Source organism: Suncus etruscus, chromosome X (genome assembly GCF_024139225.1).
Source record: "Suncus etruscus isolate mSunEtr1 chromosome X, mSunEtr1.pri.cur, whole genome shotgun sequence".
Taxonomy (NCBI): domain Eukaryota; kingdom Metazoa; phylum Chordata; class Mammalia; order Eulipotyphla; family Soricidae; genus Suncus; species Suncus etruscus.
In genome coordinates, this window is record NC_064868.1 from 61,345,438 (window position 1) to 61,365,387 (window position 19,950).

Here is a 19,950-nt window from a genome sequence, read left to right on the forward strand (position 1 = left end):
CTTTTTTAAGATCCTTTCTAATATGGACTTCTCATTCTTGTTTTAGAAGTTCTTGTGGGAAAATCGGAGACTATGGTTTGCAGTAGTTGTGGAATTGATAGTTAAAATATTTCTCATCACCATGACCATGTATTGAGATTTGCTGAGGCATTATTTTTGGTGACAGCTATTAAGCCACATCCAGTGTTTTTCTGGGGCCACTCCTTGTCTTTGTGCTTGCTGATCATGCCATGCTGGAAATTGGATAAAGATATCCAATTCAGACGTCCTGCCTGCAAAATATGTACTCAGTTCATTGAACCATCTTCCTAGTTCAGGCATTATTTTTATTTTTAACCACTACTATATTTCTTATACTGTTTTGTTGTTGTTATTTTGGGGTCACATCCAACGGGGCCCTGACTCTACGCTCAGGAATCACTCCTGGTGGGCTTGGGGACTATATGGGATGTTGGCGATTGAACTCAAGGTGACTTCTTGCAAGGCAAACGTCCAGCCAGCTGTGCTACCCACTCTGGCCCTTTAGTAGTGATTTTTTTTTTTCATTTTATTTTAGGCACTATGATTTCCAATATTGATAATGGCATGGAGTGTCAGCTTCCCCCCACCATCTGACAGTGTCATATGTCCCTCCCACCCCTGCTATCATAATCTTCCACTCTCCTTGCAAGTATACTTGCAAAGATACTTGCTTTATAAGTTTAAAAACTTGCTTTACTATTCAAAGCAAGTTCTCAGTTTCTATTATCTTTAAGTATTTTTTGTTTCTTTACTATGTGATTTATATGTCACATATAAATGAAGATCATTCTTATCTGTCTTCCTTCTAACTAACTTCATTCAGCATGATACTCTAGATCCCTCATTTGCATAGCTACAAATCATCTTTACTTTTAGCTGAGTAGTATTCCATTGCGTATATGTATCATAGCTGCTTTATTTTGTATCCCTCAAACTGTATTTCTGATCGAGCATTTGAAGTGTGAATCATAAGAAATTTTCTTCTCTTAATTAGATTGTGGGTCTCACAGAGAAGACTGTTTTTGTTGCACTGGATACTGTTTCCTGTTTGGAGCAGGGAAACAACTCAAGGACTGTGGCCTCCACAGCTATGAACTCTCAGTCATCCCGATCCCATGCCATCTTTACCATCTCCATAGAGCAAAGGAAGAAAAATGACATGTAAGCTGCAATTTTAAGGGTTTTTCTTTTGGGGAGGGGGCAAGATATTCCATACCCTGTGTTTCTCAAAGGCTATTCCTGCCTTTGTGTTCAGAGCACTATGTGACTATACTCAGAGGACAATTTATGGTACCTGGAAATCACAATGAGATGGGTCTCATGGGAAGCAAGTGTTTTATCTCTTGTTTTTACTGTCTCTTCTGCTCAAGGGGTCAAAGGTTTTTTAAATAACATTCCTACTAAAGCCTGCTTTCTTTTATTGACTTGACAAAGCAGTATACTCTGGGAACTATAATTAATGAAGCCATTTTGACTTGAAATAAAACAAAGGTCATCAGGTCAGCTTTTATACTGTGCTAACCTTAAGCTTGTATACCATTTTAACTTGGTTCTTCCTCTCATTATTATAGGAATAGCAGCTTTCGCTCCAAGCTTCATTTAGTAGACCTTGCTGGATCAGAAAGACAGAAAAAAACTAAAGCTGAAGGAGACCGTTTAAAGGAGGGTGAGTGTAATTAAGAGCACAGTCGTAGCTTAAGATTTATTGGCATTGTGCTTTATAATGGGATATTTCAGCTTATTTTTGATTGGGATATTTCACATCACATTTCAGTAGTACAATTCAAGTTTGAGGTTGATTTGGGTAAGGTGAAACTTTTTTATTTTGGTTTTTGAGCTATACCCAGTGATACTCAGGGGTTATTCCCGGCTATGCACTCAGAAATTGCTCCTGACTTGGGGGACCATATGGGACGCCGGAGGATTGAACTGTGGTTTGTCCTAGGCCAGCCGCGTGCAAGGCAAACACCCTACCACTGTGTCATTGCTCTGGCCCTGAAACACTTTTTTTTTATTATGTCATTTTCAGATATAGGTATGAGATTTGGATCTGGCCTTTGGTTTGATTTTACCTGGTAGAGGCAAGTTTTAGTTTTAGTTTCATTTTGTTTACCACTACTATTTACTATTATAAGTAGTAGATTACTACTACTTATAATAAAATTATGATCCTGATTTTATCCTCTCAAGTTTTTATTATTCTTCCCAAATGTCACTTATAAGCTTCAGCATAATAACTTTGTGATATTTATACTTTGGGAATGATTCTTCAAGCAATTATTAATCTTTCTTAAAAAATTGGGCCCACCTGGAGAGATGCACAGCGGTGTTTGCCTTGCAAGCAGCCGATCCAGGACCAAAGGTGGTTGGTTCGAATCCCAGTGTCCCATATGGTCCCCCATGCCTGCCAGGAGCTATTTCTGAGCAGACAGCCAGGAGTAACCCCTGAACACCACCAGGTGTGACCTAAAAACCAAAAAAAAATCTTTCTTAAAAAATTAACCAGATTCTGGTGCCGGAATGATAGCACAGCGGGTGAGGCATTTGCCTTGCATGCTGCTGACCCGGGACAGTCCTTGGTTCAATCCCAGGCATCCCATATGGTCCCCCGAGCCTGTCAGAAGTGATTTCTGAGCGCAGAGCCAGGGTAACCCCTGAACATCGCCAGGTGTGGTCCCAAAACAGAAAAAAGAGAATTAAACGGATTGTTTCTCTTTTTAAAAAAGTTTGTTAGGGCCAGAGTGATAACACAGCAGTAGGGCATTTGCCTTGCATGCAGCTGAACCAGGATGGACCTGGGTTTGATCACAAGCATCCCATATGGCCCCCAAGCCTGTCAGGCACTATTTATGAGTGTAGAGCCAGGAGTAACTCCTGAGTATCACCAAGTATGGCCCAAAAAGCAAAAATAAAATTGTTTTGTCAAATGCCTTGCTCAAGTCCAGCTACACTGTGCCTATCATATTTCTCATAGTTACCAACTAATAGTTCAAAAAGAAATAAGGATTAGTGAATTTACTAATTCAAGCTGGCTTCTAATTTTTTTTCATTTATAATTCCTTGAAAGTCATTGTTAGGTCCAGAATCAAGCTTCTCCATGGCGCGGAACTCAGAAACCAGCCTTGATAATGTAATAGCAAAAGGAGGTTTAATTTTCAGCTAGCTGGGGTCCTTGCCCATCCAACGCAGTGGACCTTTGACAAGGACCCCAAATCAAATATCAAGCAGTATATATATGGTTACAATCTTAACATTCACTTACTTGTCAAGCTGCCACCAGCTATCTATTCTAAACACACTTTGTAGGTTTTTTTGGAACCTATGTCATGACCTTATCCTCTTATTGTTTAACTATTTTTTTTTGGTTTTTGGGCCACACCCGGTGATGCTCTGGGGTTACTCCTTGCTAAGCGTTCAGACATTGCCCCTGGCTAGGGGGGACCATATGGGACGCCGGGGGATCGAACCACAGTCCGTTCTAGGCTAGCGCTGGCAAGGCAGACACCTTACCTCTAGCGCCACCACACAGGCCCCTTGTTTAACTATTTTTGCCATGGCTGGTCATATTGATGGGAACATTGTTCTTTTGGTGTTCCTGAGGGGCACTAGCCTACATCTTGGGCCATCTTGGTGAGAACATACTGTGCTGGCCCCTTCTTCAAAAATGGGGTTTGACAACTGCTTATTCTCACCTTATAAGATTATACATGCTTATTGTGGCTGGCTATAGGTTTAGGGTCTCAGGATTTAACAATCCTCTCTAACATTCTTCCCTGTAGTAATCAACTTATATCAAAATTACTGTTTTGTATATAATGAAATTAATTTTTTTAACCACACTTGGAGGTGCTCAGAGTTTACTCCTGGGTCTTTTTAGAGATCACACCTGGCAGAGCTCAGGAAAGCATATAGAATGGTGGGGATTGAAACTTGATTGGCCACATGCAAGGCAGCAAGTGCCATACTACCTCTATCACCCCAACATGAAATTTTATCCCCCCTCCCCAAATTAACATTACATATCTTCTTAGTCATTTGGAAGATCATATATACTCCATGATTCTTCAAATATCAGTGATTTATATAGCTTTAGTATTGTCATTTGAAAGTATATAGTTCCCTTGATTAAAATTCATCTGATCCAAGATGTTTTAGCTATTTTGTTAGGGATTTACCAATTTTTAAATTAAAATTAATTTTAAATGTGTTTCCATCAGAAGACATATGTTATATTTGCATATATGTCTTGGATAATAACATCCTTTTAATAATATCTTCTCTATTTTTCCTTGTTCTGAGTGATGGTTAATGAGGATTATAGGGACCCTAATGATATTTACATAAGCTCAACTGGCCTTGAGTCTAGGAGCTTGCTAGATTGCTTATTAACATTGAACAACATTTTGAAAGTGGAGAAAGCTTATAGGATTGTGAGTTATATACCAGAAGAATTCATTTTCTTTAGCTAACATATTGTCATTCCCAGAGTCAGGAACCACCCCCTCCATCCAAGGGAATCATGTTTCATTTACAGAGAGCTAAGAAAGTTACTATTAGTCCTCTGAAGTAATGTCAGGTTCGCTATTGCTCTTCAGGGTTTTGTTTTACATCATTATGTAGGGGTGGAGGAATGATCTCTAATCAAGTATCAGATTATATTTGTGTGACACAAACTTACAGAGTCATGCTTGGGTCTTAGATCAAGTGTTATGTTATTAGCTAAATTCAAACTTCTGAGAAAAATGGAAAATATGTATATATAACTTGTTCATTTACAACTTAAAACTTGGTTTTATCCAGAATAAAGATTAACCCTGGTTTCTTTGTATTTCTTTATTTACAATTTGGTTTCACACAAAATAATGATGTTCCTACTTGTCATATTATACATATCTCAAAGCAAACCTGGGTGGGACTGGCTCAGGATAAGCCTTCTGTCCATACTACCCAGGCCAGGGGTGGTCTCTGTACTCAACAAAAATGGCAGTTCTGGCACGAAGCTCTCTCTGCTTGACAAGACAGATTTCTATTCAGCCATGTGTATTCTTTAGATTATTTCCTGCATAATTTTTCCTGCATGATTCTTGCTTCATATCCTCTTTCCCTGGGTGAAAATATGGCATTTGGTGCCATTACAATAAATGATAGCGGTGGGAAAGATAATGGGTTTGATTTTAGATGTGTTACATTTGAAATGTTTATATGGATGTTCAGGAAGAAAAATGAGTTCTGAACTAAAGGTTAAAAGCAGCACCTGGATGGAAATAAATAACGTAGAATCTGTGGTGTTGTTGTATAGGGACATTTGTGTATAGAACAACTAAGTAATGAGAGAGCCAACACTAAATATTAGTGAAAAGCACTCATATTTTGAGAGTTAATAATAAAGGAGCTTATAACGAGATTGAAGAGATACTACTAAAGGATAAAAATGAGTTTCTAGGGGAAAAGGGATTCCATTGTAAATGCTTTAAAATGGACTCAGGCATCAGAGAAATGGATCAGTCATTGAGATTTTTGGTAATCTTTGCCAGAGCAATGCTATTTTCAGTGTTAAGGAATTAGGATAGGTTACATTACATCAATAGGTAAATTTACCTACTGAAAACCACATTACCATTCTGAATGTGGTATTAGCCTTTATCAGTAATTTCTTATATCCCTTAATATAGAGTGGTTTTTTGGGTTGTTTTTGTTTTGTTTTGTTTTGTTTTAATTTTGTACCTGTTGGTGTACCGATACGTACACTGTACCCTGTGGTGCTCAGGACTTGCCCTGGCTCAGTGCTCAAGGAACACTCTTGGCTGTACTTGGGAAATTATATGTGGTGCTGGGAATCAAAGCCAGAGTAGTGCATGCAAGGCAATTATCCTACTCACTGTAGTATTGCTCCAGAGGAGTGGTATTTTTCTTGTTTCTCAGTGGTTCAAAGTGTGTTCTATAGTTACTGATTTATTTCTTGCCTCAACATTGTGAGTCATTCAATTTTATACATATAGCTCTGTTTGAATTTGTTGTTTGTTTTTGTTTTGGGAGCCACACCTGGGATTCCTCAGGAATTACTTCTGCCTTGGGGATTACTGCTGGTAGTTCTTGGGGGACCATTTAGTACTGGGGACTGAACCCAGATTAACTTTGTGCAGGCTTTACTCACTCACTGTACTATCTCTAATCCATTGTTTAAAGCTTTATTAAAACAAGTCTTACTTTTTTTTTTTTGGTTTTTCGGGCCACACCGGTTTGATGCTCAGGGGTTACTCCTGGCTAACAGCTCAGAAATTGCCCCTGGCTTGGGGGGACCATATGGGACGCCGGGGGATCAAACCGTGGTCCTTCCTTGGCTAGTGCTTACAAGGCACCTCTAACGCCACCTCACCAGCCCCAACTTTTTTTGGTATAAAAATGTATCAGTTAGGGGCCAGAGCGGTGGTGCAAGTGATAAGGCATTTGCCTTGCCCCGCATTAGTCTAGAACAGACTGCCCCGGTGTCCCATATGGTCCCCCAAACCAGGAGCGATTTCTGAGTGCTTAGGAATCACACCTGTCAGACTCAGGGTACCATGTGGGATGTCAGGGATCTAACCCAAGTCAGCCTTGTGCAAGGCAAATGCCCTACCTATACTGTACTATCGCTCAGACCCAAGAAAATTCTTAATTGTTTTTACCTGAGTCAACATTGTGGCTACAGGCATGTTTTCAGTCAACTTATCACACTCTTGGGAGACATCAAGACCTCTGTGATCCTGTTTCTTGTCAAATTAGAGAGAATCCAACCCAATTCATTAGTTTCCTCTTAGCACTCATAGGTCAGGGAAACTTGGAATACTCAGTTACATAGGCAATACCGAGGTTCCTCCACTAAGTCAAACTTTCACTGGAAGTTATGTTTCAAACCAGCACTTTGGTTCTACTACATCAAACTGCAGGCCTTTTGGCATAACCTTAACCTTAGGCTAAGGTTCTTAGCTGTTACACGATGAAAAACCCTGCATCACTCCATTCTCTCAAGTGTCAGAACTATCTTACAACCTCACTCTCTTGGCTCACCTCCATACTTATGGCTCAAGAACAGAATAGATGGATGAGAAAACTGAATAAGAGTAATTGTTTCCCCTGGAAATAGAAGGAATCCTGATTTAACTAACCTTATCAACTCCCAAACATCTATATGTGTTTATATACTACCTGGTCTAGAGCTAGTACAGGAAATAAGGTGTTTGCCCTGACATAATTTTTGTTTTGTTTTGTTTGGTTTGGTTTGGTTTGTGGGCCACACCCAGCGCCACTCAGAGGTTACTGCTGGCTATCTACTCAGAAATAGCTCCTGACAGGCACGGGGGGGGGGGGATACGACCATATGGGACACCAGGATTCAAACCAACCACCTTAGGTCCTGGGTCACTGCTTGCAAGGCAAATGCCGCTGTGCTATCTCTTCGGCCCCCGAACTGTACATAGTTTTTTGTTGTTTTTTTTTTAGTTTTGGGGCCACACCCGTTTGATGCTCAGGGGTTACTCCTGGCTATGCGCTCAGAAATCGCCCCTGGCTTGGGGGGACCATATGGGACGCCGGGGGATCGAACTGCGGTCCGTCCTATGCTAGCACTTGCAAGGCAGACACCTTACCTCTAGCGCCACCTTCCCGGCCCCGCGTACATAGTTTTTTAATCAAAAGTATTCCGCATTTCTTTTCTTTTCTTTTCTTTCCTTTTTTTTTTTTTTGGTTTTTGGGTCACACCCGGTAGTGCTCAGGAGTCACTCCTGGCTCTACGCTTAGAAATCGATCCTAGCAGGCTCGGGAGACCATATGGGATGCTGGGATTCGAACCACTGTCCTTCTGCATGCAGGGCAAATGCCCTACCTCTATGCTGTCTCTTCGACCCCACACATTTTTATTTTCTAGATACATTATGTTCAATGATTTGTTGGCTTATACATTCAGAATGATTTTCAATGCCTAATAAATAAACTTAAATAAAATATATACTTTCGGGGCCGGAGAGATAGCATGGAGGTAAGGTGTTTGCCTTTCATGCAGGAGGTCATCAGTTCAAATCCCGGCGTCCCATATGGTCCCCCGTGCCTGCCAGGAGCAATTTCTGAGCATGGAGCCAGGAGTAACCCCTGAGCACTGCTGGGTGTGACCCAAAAACCACACAAAAAAAAAAATATATATATATATATATATACTTTCTAATTTCACTTTTTTTTGCCCTATAGTAGCATCTTATAACTAGTGAAATTTTTTAATTAATATTTTAATTTAAACACCTTGATTACAAACATGATTGTGGTTGGGATTCAGTCATGTAAATTACACCCCCCTTCACCAGTGCAACATTCCCATCACCAATGTCCCAAATCTCCCTCCTCTCCACCCCACCCCTGCCTGTACTCTAGACAAGCTTTCTACTTCCCTCATTCATTCACATTGTTAGGATAGTTCTCAGTGTAGTTATTTCTCTAACTAAACTCATTGCTCTTCGTGGTGAGCTTCATATAGTGAGCTGGAACTTCCAGCCTTCCTCTCTTTTGTCTCTAAAAATTATTGTAAGAATGTCTTTTATTTTTCTTAAAACCCATAGATGAGTGAGACTATTCTGCATCTATCTCTCTCCCTCTGCCTTATTTCACTCAGCATAATAGATTCCATGTACATCCATGCATAGGAAAATTTCATAACTTCATCTCTTCTTATGGCTGCATAATATTCCATTGTGTATATGTACCACAGTTTCTTTAGCCATTCATCTGTTGAAGGGCATCTTAGCTGTTTCCAGAGTCTGGCTGTTGTAAATAGCGCTGCAATGAATATTGGTGTGAGGAAGGGATTTTTGTATTGTATTTTTGTTTTCCTATGGTATGGTATATTCCTAGGAGCAGTATAGCTGGATCGTATGGGAGCTCAATTTCCAGTTTTTGAAGGAATCTTCATATCGCTTTCCATAAAGGTTGGACTAGATGGCATTCCCACCAGCAGTGAATAAGAGTTCCTCTCTCTCCACATCCCTGCCAGCACTGCTTGTTCTCATTCTAGTGATGTGTATCAATCTCTGTGGTGTGAGATAGTACTTCATAGTTGTTTTAATTTGCATCTCCCTGATGACTAGTGATGTAGACCTATTTTTCAAGTGCCTTTTGGCCATTTGTATTTCTTTTTTGTCAAAGTGTTCATGTCTTCTCTCCATTTTTGATGGGATTAGATTTGTTTTCTTGTAAAGTTCTGTCAATAACTAGTGAAATCTTATTTCAAAGTATTATTTAAAAGTGGAGCCTTATGATTTAGGCAAATGTACACATGAACAGTATAAAATGATTAGAAATTAAAATATCAAGTAATTAAATTGAAAAATCTTTAAGATCTTCAAAATAACCAATAAAAGTATGCATTTTAAAGTAAGGACAGGAGTTGGAGAGACCATTCAGATGAAAGGCACTTTCCTTGTACATACTATGCATTACATATTTTGTGCCCCAGTTTGATCTTGGACACTGTGAGGAATGAGCAGAGAGTTAGGAGTAGTCCTGAGTACCACTAGGTGTGGCAAAATCCCTACCTCCAAATATATATACTACCAAATTTTGTAAAGGCATCAATTTAACTTTTATTTTGGAGGCAGTTCACCTGGCAGTACTCACAACTTGTTTATGGCTCTGTGATTAGGAATCACTTCTGGTTTAAGGCCCTGTATGTAGTACCAGGGATTGCACATGGATCTACTCCAGGCAAATTAAGCACTTACCTACTGTATTATCACTCCAGCCCAACTTTTTCAAAGTTTTCTCATTTAACTACTGTTATTGCCAATTTTAAGTGGAAATTATCTTATTTTTATTTATATAATTAGTGAAGTTGAGCATTATTTTATATAAGTATATATAATCACATATATGCCATTTATATTCTGGATTAATTTAACCACTCAAGGCATTTTCCTTTAGTTTTTGTGGTTACTGTACATTTCTTATTAAATTTATCCTTTTCTGTTGGATCTTGAATATTAAACATAGATCACTGCCAATAGATTATAAGTGGTTTACAGATGATGACAGATGTAATGTTATTGAATTAAAGCATAACATATATACAGAAAAGTGTGCAAGTCATACAATTTTATGAATGTTCACAGAGTGAATACATCAGGTAACTAGCACCCAGATCAAGAAAATATTACAGGTTTCCCTGAAGTATTAATTAGATCTACTTCCAGTTAGTAGTTTTCACCAACAGTGAACTCTGTCTGACTTCTTTCATTCAGTATAAATCTCCAGAGAAAATACAGGATGCCCAAATAAACCTGAATTTCATATAACTGATGAATCATTTTTTCAAGTAACATACCTAAATTAAAAATGATTCATCCATTATCTTAAATTTAAATTTAACTGGACATCCTGTATTTTCTTGATTTGCTAAATCTGGTAAACCTAACTCAACACAATGCTTGTCAGACTCATCTTTATTAATGTATGTAAGCTAATTCATTCATTTGCATTACAGTATATATCCTTTTAATGAATGTGCTCTACTTTATTATCTTTTCTATAGCTGAATAGGCCTTTTGGCAACTTCCATTTATATTTTATTCATATTTATATTCCATTTAATTCTACTATAAACCCTGTATATGTATTTTGATGAACATATGAATGCAAATTCTTTAGTACCAATCTTCCATTAACAAATTTCCTATCATCTTCCTTTTGGAATCAAGATCCTTTAAAAATTTACATTAAAGTGATAGTACAGCAAGGTGTTTGCCTTGCATGAGGCAACCTGGATTCAATTCTTGGCACCATATATGGGCCCCTGATCCCTGAGTTCAGAGCGAGTAGGAAGCCCTAGATTCGGCTGGGTGAGGCTCCAAAATGAATAAAATTTACAATTCTTTGCACATGCGATTCATACTTTTTTGGTGAAATAGGGTATATGTACAGAAAATGACATGAAATATAATTCAGTAAATAATTATCAAGTGACATCTCATGAAACTACCACTGAAGTTGCAAAACAAAGCACTTCCATCACCATGTGTGTATACCTTTCAGGTTATGACACCCTCTTTTCCCTCTTGATTTCTGGAATTTTGCTTTCCTTGTCATGACACCTCTGTGTATAGTTTTGTCAAATTATAAATTTTACCAGTGAAATCATAATATATGTAATCTTGTATATTTGGAATCTTCCATTCAACACCGTGGGAAAGTTTTTTTCTTAATTTTTAAAATTAATAATTTAAATATAAACCCTTGTGTCGAGGGCTGACTTTCAATATTGCAGCCAGGGAGCTGCTCTGCTACGTACGAAACCCTGACCCAGAAGCTGGTCGTCTATGAATGGTTTAGCACCAGGGGCCATGCAATGAGCTATGGGCAAGGGGGCAGCCGCCTTTCTGACCACACCCCGGTTCCTCAGTCGAGCGGACCACCTGCAGGGACGGCAGGGAACCTACTATCCGGGGCCCACTGAGGCTCCTGCGGCGCTGCCTTGGGAAAGATTTTTGTCTTTATTGAATGTACCTTATTGCTTTACTTCTGATTTTGTATAGTATTCCATGCTTAACTGTATCACTATTTTTGTTATTTCCATTGTTTTGTTTGGTTGGTTTTGAGGCCACACCCAGCAGTTCTTGTCGTGTTCAGTGACTATAACTGAACTGAGGATGGCCATGTGGAAGACAAGTCCTGGGATTTTATTTTGCTATTATATTTCACTATTTCTATATAGAATTTTTCTAGGGTATATGCCCAGATTTAGAATCACTAGGTTGTAGGGTACATATATACCCAACTACTTTCTGAAGTTTCCCAATGTATGAGAGCCCGTGTTCACATTTTCCAGCACTTTTTTGTCAGAATTCTAAACTTTGACCAATCTAGTGGAGGGTGAAAGAAGTGATAAACCTCTAACTGAGGTTTTATTTCCATTGTCTCTGTGACTAAAGAAATTCATCGTTTTTCTATATTTATTGCTCATGTGTGTTTTCTTTAAAACACTTGTTCTAGTACAAGCAAGTTGTTTGCCTTGCACATGTCCAACCTGGATTCAATACCTGACATCCCATATAATTTCTGAGTGCAGAGACAGGTTTCTGAGTTTTGCTGGTGCAGCCCAAAAACAAATGGTCAAAATTAGTAAATTGCTTGTTCTAGTCTTGACCATTTTCTATTGTGCCTCTTTATTACTGATTTTTATTTTATTTTTTTAGACTTATTTATTGATTGGTTGGTTTGGGGGCCACACCCAGCGGTGCTCAAGGATCACTCCTGGCCTTGCACTCAGAAATCGCCCCTGGTAGGCTGGGGGACCATCTAGGATGCCGGAAATTGAACTGGATCTCTCTCCAGGTTGGCCACATGCAAGGCAAACACCCTACTGCTGCACTGTCTCTCCAGCCCTATTACTGATTTTTAAAGTAGTTTTTATATACAATAGATTCTAGTTGATGTTCAATTATTTTATTTATTGATCGATTGATTTTGGTTTGGGGCCACACCCTGTGACACATAGGGGTTACTCCCAGAAATCGCTCCTAGCTTGACGGATCAAATGGGACGCTGAGGGCCCGGAGAGATAGCACAGCAGCATTTGCCTTGCAAGTAGCCGATCCAGGACCTAAGGTGGTTGGTTCGAATCCCGGTGTCCCATATGATCCCCCGTGCCTGCCAGGAGCTATTTCTGAGCAGACAGCCAGGAGTAACCCCTGAGCACCGCCGGGTGTGGCCCAAAACCCCCCCCAAAAAAACAAAAACAAAACAAATGGGACGCTGAGGAATCGAACCTCGGTCAAGGTCAGCCGCGTGCAAAGCAAACGCCCTACCGCTATGCCACCACTCCAGCCCCAATGTTGAGTTATTACAAAACTCGTAACGGTGTATGTTTTGCAAATATTTTCTTCCTCAATAGCTCAAGGTTTTGAAAATACTTTGTATTATTTAAACTGTATCTTATTTTTGACAGTTTCTACATTTAATTATTAATCCATATAGTAATGTGATTCCAATTTTGTTTTTCTATATAAAATTTACTCCTAGGGCCAGTGTGATAGTACAGCAGGTAAGGAGTTTTTCTCTGGCTTATGCAAGTTCAATCCATGGTATCCACTATGGTTCCCTGAGCACTGCCATAGTGATTTCTAAGTGCAGAGAAAGAGGTAACCCCTGAGCATCCCTGGGTGTGACCAAAAACAAACAAAAACTCAGTTGTCTCACCCTTACTTATTAAAACTTTTATCCTTTAATACTATGAGCATTGCTCCTTCAGTCTTAAATATGCAGATGCTTAAATGTGCCTTGGCCTTTTTCTGAGAACTGTATCCTAATAAGTCAAATAAAGTCCTCCAACTCTGTGTACACATTTCATCATTTATTTGATACTTTAACATTTCAATAATTATACTTGTAGAAATGACATGACATATTTTTCTAGTCTTAGAATCTGAAATATTTTCTATGTCCAAATTTTGTATATACAGACATACACACATACAAAACTAGTATCATTAGCTGAATTTTTACAAACTGAACAAACCATGAAAAACTAGAATACATAGATTTGGGTATGGATGAGCCACACCCAGTAGTGCTCAAGAGTTACTCCTGACTGTTCACTCAGGAATCATTCTTGGCGGGCTTGGGGGGATATATTTAGTGGGGCCGGAGAGATAGTACATAGGTAGAACACTTGTCTTGCACATGGCCAACCTAGTTTTGATCCCCAGCATCCAATATGGTCCCCCAAGCCCTACCAGGAGTGATCCCTGAGTGTAAAGCCAGGAGTCAGCTCTGAACATAGCTAGGTATGGCCCCAATGCCAAAATAAATAATATACCACTCTACATGGTACATCCATTTTAAATGGCACATCACGACATACAGAATGACGTCTATAACCATAGATAGGCCTTCTAGATCCTTTTTAGTCTGATCTCATCCTACCTCCTCACTTCTTTTCTCAACTTTCCTGCCTCATCCAGCTCCACGCCTCCACAGCATGCTCTGCTAATTCTGACTCTTGTGCACATTCCTCATAATCATCCTCTGTTCTCTCCCAGAATGCCTCCCCATTCAGACTGTCTATAATTTATCTTCCTTTCAAGATCCACCCTAAATTTTGAGTTTATAGTGTTGCCTTGTTGCCTTTTGTAACTATGTCATAACCTAATAATACTTTTTCTCCTCTTAATTCTGTGGTGCCAAAGAAAGACATTGTTCTTCAGCCATAGCAGTCACTGTTTTCCAAACAGCATTCTTGTTGCAGATCTCGGTACTGTTGTATTGAATAATAACTCTGCAAGTTATTATTCTCCCTACTGCTTTAAAACCTGGTTCAGTACAGTACACAGTACCTGTTCCTCTTGTATATTGAACTCATTGATGCGCTTCTCCAATTTTTAATCAAAATTAAGTTATTCATATATATTCTTAATATATATAATACACTTCTCCAATTTTTAAACAAAATTAAATTCTTCATCCTCTGACTATTATTCTCTCCCCTTTTCCCTTTATCCTGCTATTGTATGGTATATTTTGTTTTGTTTGCCAGCTTTGGCTTCATCTCACTAGAGCTATTCCTGCTAAGGTTTCTCAATGGCCTGAACAATTTGAATCTATTAGACTTTTTTGTCCTTCTCTTGTATGAGTCTGCAGTATTTGACATGCTGTTCCTTTTTTTTTTTTTTTTTTTTGGTTCGTCATTTGCTCTGACATTACTCTCCTAAATTTTCTCTTTTTGAGGATTCTTTCTCAGATTCATTTCATCTGCCCATATTGGTATTTAGTTTATGTTCTAGCCTAGATTTTTTTTTGCTTGGCACATTTTTCATACCCCATCTCACCACCACCCTAAGTAGTCTAGTAAATACTGGAAAGGAGTTGGGTAAATTTAGTGTACCATTGATAGTGGAACTATTACAAAATTACCAGCCCTCTTAAAAATATTTCAATAATTTCTTATAAAGCTAAGAATGTGCTTATTGAAGGGTATTTCATTTATATTGTTAGGCATGTTCATGTTCATGCAAAAATTGTAAACAGGCTGGAGATATAGTGCAGGAGATAAGATATTTACCTTGTGCGCAGCAGTTCAAATTATTGGCAATACCTATGTTCCCTCAAGAACTGCCAGGAGTTGTTCCCTGAGCACAGCCAGGTGTGGCCCCAAAAACCAAAGGGAATAAAAACATCAAGCAATATAAATTTGTATGTAACTTCTCTATTTCTAATCACCAAAAATTTAGCAAATGAATGATTAAACTATTATACATCTCTTTCACTTAATAATTCTCAGAACTAAAAATTTAATTTATTAATATAGGCAACAACTTTGATGAGTGAGTATATGGGGTGGGGAAAGACTACTCTAAAAAAGTACAAGATGCATTTATTGACATTGTTGGAATAAAATGATTAGGGAGAGGGGCCAGAGATATATTATAGCTGGTTAGATGCTTACTTGCCTTGTATGTGGCCAAGCCAGGATTGATCTCTGGCACTACACATTGTCCTCAGCTGAGATCCCTAAGCCAGAAGTAAGCTTGTGTCACTGTCATGTGTCACTAAAAAGAAAAAAATTAGTCAGGGATATTAGTCGGGGCTGGAGCAATTGCACAGCGGGTAGGGTATTCGGTTTGCACATGGCCTAACTGGGTTCAATCTCTGGCATCTCATATGTACCAACCCAACCCAGCCTGCCAGGAGTCATTTCTGAGTGCAGAGCTAGGAGTAAACCCTGAGCGCCACTGGGTGTGGCCCAAAAACAAAAAAAAATATTTTGAGGGCAAACATTTGTTGTTAGATTAATGTCAAGATAGGGATTTGGGGAGAAGGGAGTGATAGAACCTTGTGGTAATAGAACAAATGAATTTGATGGTGTTTACATGAGGTTATATATTTAATAACATTACACATAAATGCATATGTACACTATGCAAGTAAAAATGGGTGATATCTGAATCTCTGGTAATTGTGCCAATGTTAATTTCTTTTCTTTTTTTTTTTGGTTTTTGGGTCACACCCGGCGGTGCTCAGGGGTTACTCCTGGCTGTGTGCTCAGAAATAGCTCCTGGCAGGCATGGGGGACCATATGGGACACCGAGATTCGAATCAACCACCTTTGGTCCTGGATCGGCTGGTTGCAAGGCAAACACCGCTGTGCTATCTCTACGGGCCCCCAATGTTAATTTCTAGGGGTATTTTTGTACAATAGTTATGTAAGGTATCAGCATGGGGGTGGATCTTGGTGAAAGGTGCACAAGACTTTCTCTATTTTTTGCAATTTCTTTATATTTGCTATTATTTCAAAATGAAGTGTTTTTAAAGTGCAGCTAAATGAAAGGTTATTCTGGAGCTGGCGAGGTGGCGCTAGCGGTAAGGTGTCTGCCTTGCCAGCTCTAGCCAAGGAAGGACCACGGTTCGATCCCCCGGCATCCTATATGGTCCCCCCAAGCCAGGGGCAATTTCTGAGTGCTTAGCCAGGAGTAGCCCCTGAGCATCAAATGGGTGTGGCCCAAAAAAACAAAAAAAAAAAGAAGTGAAAGGTTATTCTTTTTTCCCAAGTCTAGACCACATACCTATAATTTTTTTCTATACAAAAGGGAGACATGCTGTGTAATATGTTGTACATGCCCTTTATTTTCTCTACTACGTGATGTATTAGAGGTTGTTCCATCATGTTCTTTTTCATGTCCATATATTATATAGATTCATCATTTTATTTATGATCCCATGCTCCTATTGATGAACACTGAGGCTAGTTTCACATTGTATGGTGCCAGTTATTAACATTCCTGGGATAATACTGGGGAAAGGAGTCAGAGTGATAGTACAGTGGTTGGAGAGTTTGTTTTGCATTCAGCTGACCTAGGTTTCTTCCCTGACATCCCATATGGTTCCTTGAGAATCACCAGGAATAATTTGAGTGCAGTCAGGAATAACACCTGTGGCCCCAAAACAAACAAACAATGCCCCCCCCCCATCCCCTGCAATCATCCTTATAGGAACTGCATTGATTCTGTTCAGTGTTTTGGGAAACCCTGCCATTTTAACGGTAATTCTCCAAATACAGGAGTGGGGTTGTTTCCATTTCCTCATGTCCTCTTATTTCTTGAAGTAATGTTTTCTAGTTGTTGTTTTTTTTATTGTGGTTGTTTTGGTCTTTCACCTCTTTTTTTTTTTTTTTTTTTTTTTTTTGGTTTTTGGGCCACACCCGGCGGTGCTCAGGGGCGACTCCTGGCTGTCTGCTCAGAAATAGCTCCTGGCAGGCATGGGGACCATATGGGACACCGGGATTTGAACCAACCACCTTTGGTCCTGGATCGGCTGCTTGCAAGGCAAACGCTGCTGTGCTATCTCTCCGGGCCTGTGGTCTTTCACCTCTTTAGTTGATTCTGAGCTTGATTTAATGAGGCACAATTGTGAATGAAATATTAAAATATTTTCTTTTTAATTATTTGTGTATAAAAAGCCATGGATTTTTGTATATTAATTTTGTAGCTATCACTTTACTATAAAATTTATTTTAGAACTTTTTTAAAGTTCAAAACAGGTTTTATTTGGAGTTTCTGAGAAAGGGGAGGGAGAAGATAAGAGAGTAATATGCTCATATACATCCCAGCATGAAAGTATACATCTCAAGAGGTGAGATGAAGGTGACATGTGTTTGAGGGTACCAAGTACCCAGACAACACATATGTGCCCTTCCTTTGTTCCAAGATGACTTGGTTTCTCCCAACTTGCCACATTTGAGGCTTTCTACCTAGGCAAGAATCCTGATGCTAGGGTGGTTACCATGTGAGAAGGATTGGGGATAGTTGATGGTCTTTTTGACATTCTATTCCTGGCCTTTGTTCCTGCTAGATTCTCTTTTTCAGGATCCAGTCTTCTCTAGGCCTGCTGCACCAAGTGAGATGCTTATCAATAAAATAAATCAAATAAAACCAAGAGCCAGTATTTGGAGGATTTACTTTGCCATTGATAAGCATCTAACTCCTCCAAATACTGGATTTCGGTTTTATTTGATTTATTGGTAGTTTTTTGTTGTTTTGTTGGGTTTTTGTTGTTGTTGTTGTTGGTGGTGGTGGTGGTGGTGGTGGTGGTGGTTTTTGGGCCACACCTGTCAGTGCTCAGGGTATTCCTGGCTCTGCACTCAGAAATAGCTCCTGGCAGGCTCAGAGGACTATATGGGATGCTCGGGATCAAATCTGGGTTCGTCCTGGGTCAGCAGCGTGCAAAGCAAATGCCCTGCCACTGTGCTATCATTCTGGCCCCGCTCTTGGTTTTATTAAATTTCAAGAATTCATTCCCTTAAGAAGCTCTTTCTTGCCTGCCTGACAGCCTGCCTCATATTCCCCCTAGAGATTTCACTATCTTAAAATATTTTAAGGGGTCAGTGGGTGAAATTCAATCTTCTGTAATTTCTTTATCCCTGAACAAATGGACTGTATACCCTACCTGTCTAAAGGGTAAAAGTCTCAAGCTCTCTTAATTTTAATGTAGCCCAGGCAGTGAATTTGTTGGGTTTCAGAGCTGTCAGTCTGTAAATATGAAAAGAGAGAACATGATTGGAACCAGAAGAATAAAATGTCTTTTCTCTGCGCTTGGGAGGACAGTACATTGGATCTGGTAATAGAGGTGTATTAAGAAAGAAATTGTGTGTGTTTTTTTTATAAAGAGTTATGATCTCCTAAAGAGCAGACCACTCTGTTCCTGCAAAGTGAGATACCCACTCGGGCAACTTGAGGTGCTAGGTGGGGGCATAAACCAACATACCCAGAATACACTTTGATTTCTCCCCTTTTGCATACTGGTCAGACAACTACAGAAATGAGTTAGGCCCTCAAGTGATTTATTTTCTTTTTTTATTTAAACATCTTTATTTTTTATATATTTTATTTAAACACCTTGATTACATACATGATTGTGTTTGGGTTTCAGTCATGTAAGTAACACAGCCCATCATCAGTGCAACGTTCCCATCACCAATGTCCCAAATCGCCCTCCTCCCCACCCGACCCCTGCCTGTACTCTAGACACGCTTTCCTTTTCCCTCATACATTCTCATTATTAGGACAGTTCAAAATGTAGTTATTCTCTAACTAAACTTGTCAATCTTTGTGGTGAGCTTCCTGAGGTGAGCTGGAACTTCCAGCTCTTTTCTCTTTTGTGTCTGAAAATTATTATTGCAAGAATGTCTTTCATTTTTCTTAAAACCCATAGATGAGTGAGACCATTCTGCATTTTTCTCTCTGACTTATTTCACTCAGCATAATAGATTCCGTGTACATCCATGTCTAGGAAAATTTCATGACTTCATCTCTCCTGACAGCTGCATAATATTCCATTGTGTATATGTACCACAGTTTCTTTAGCCATTCGTCTGTTGAAGGGCATCTTGGTTGTTTCCAGAGTCTTGCTATGGTAAATAGTGCTGCAATGAATATAGGTATAAGGAAGGGGTTTTTGTATTGTATTTTTGTGTTCCTAGGGTATATTCCTAGGAGTGGTATAGCTGGATCGTATGGGAGCTCGATTTCCAGTTTTTGGAGGAATCTCCATATCGCTTTCCATAAAGGTTGAACTAGATGGCATTCCCACCAGCAGTGGATAAGAGTTCCTTTCTCTCCACATCCCCGCCAACACTGTTTATTCTCATTCTTTGTGATGTGTGCCATTCTCTGTGGTGAGAGGTGGTACCTCATAGTTGTTTTGATTTGCATCTCCCTGATGATTAGTGATGTGGAGCATTTTTTCATTTGTCTTTTGGCCATTTGTATTTCTTCTTTGTCAAAGTGTCTGTCCATTTCTTCTCCCCATTTTTTGATGGGATTAGATGCTTTTTCTTGTAAATTTCTGTCAGTGCCTTGTATATTTTGGGGATTAGCCCCTTATCTGATGGGTATTGTGTGAATAGTTTCTCTCACGCAGTAG

General features: G+C 39.3%; 1 protein-coding gene across 1 annotated transcript in view; it reads left to right on the forward strand.

Moving 5' to 3' along the window:
* The window catches only part of KIF4A (kinesin family member 4A), a 146,532-nt gene that overhangs the window by 23,254 nt on the left and 103,328 nt on the right, over positions 1–19,950 (forward strand). The window contains exons 5-6 of the mRNA XM_049767403.1: positions 1,016–1,182; positions 1,593–1,687. Coding sequence (XP_049623360.1) covers positions 1,016–1,182; positions 1,593–1,687 — 262 coding nt within the window. The remainder of the gene's footprint in view (positions 1–1,015; positions 1,183–1,592; positions 1,688–19,950) is intronic.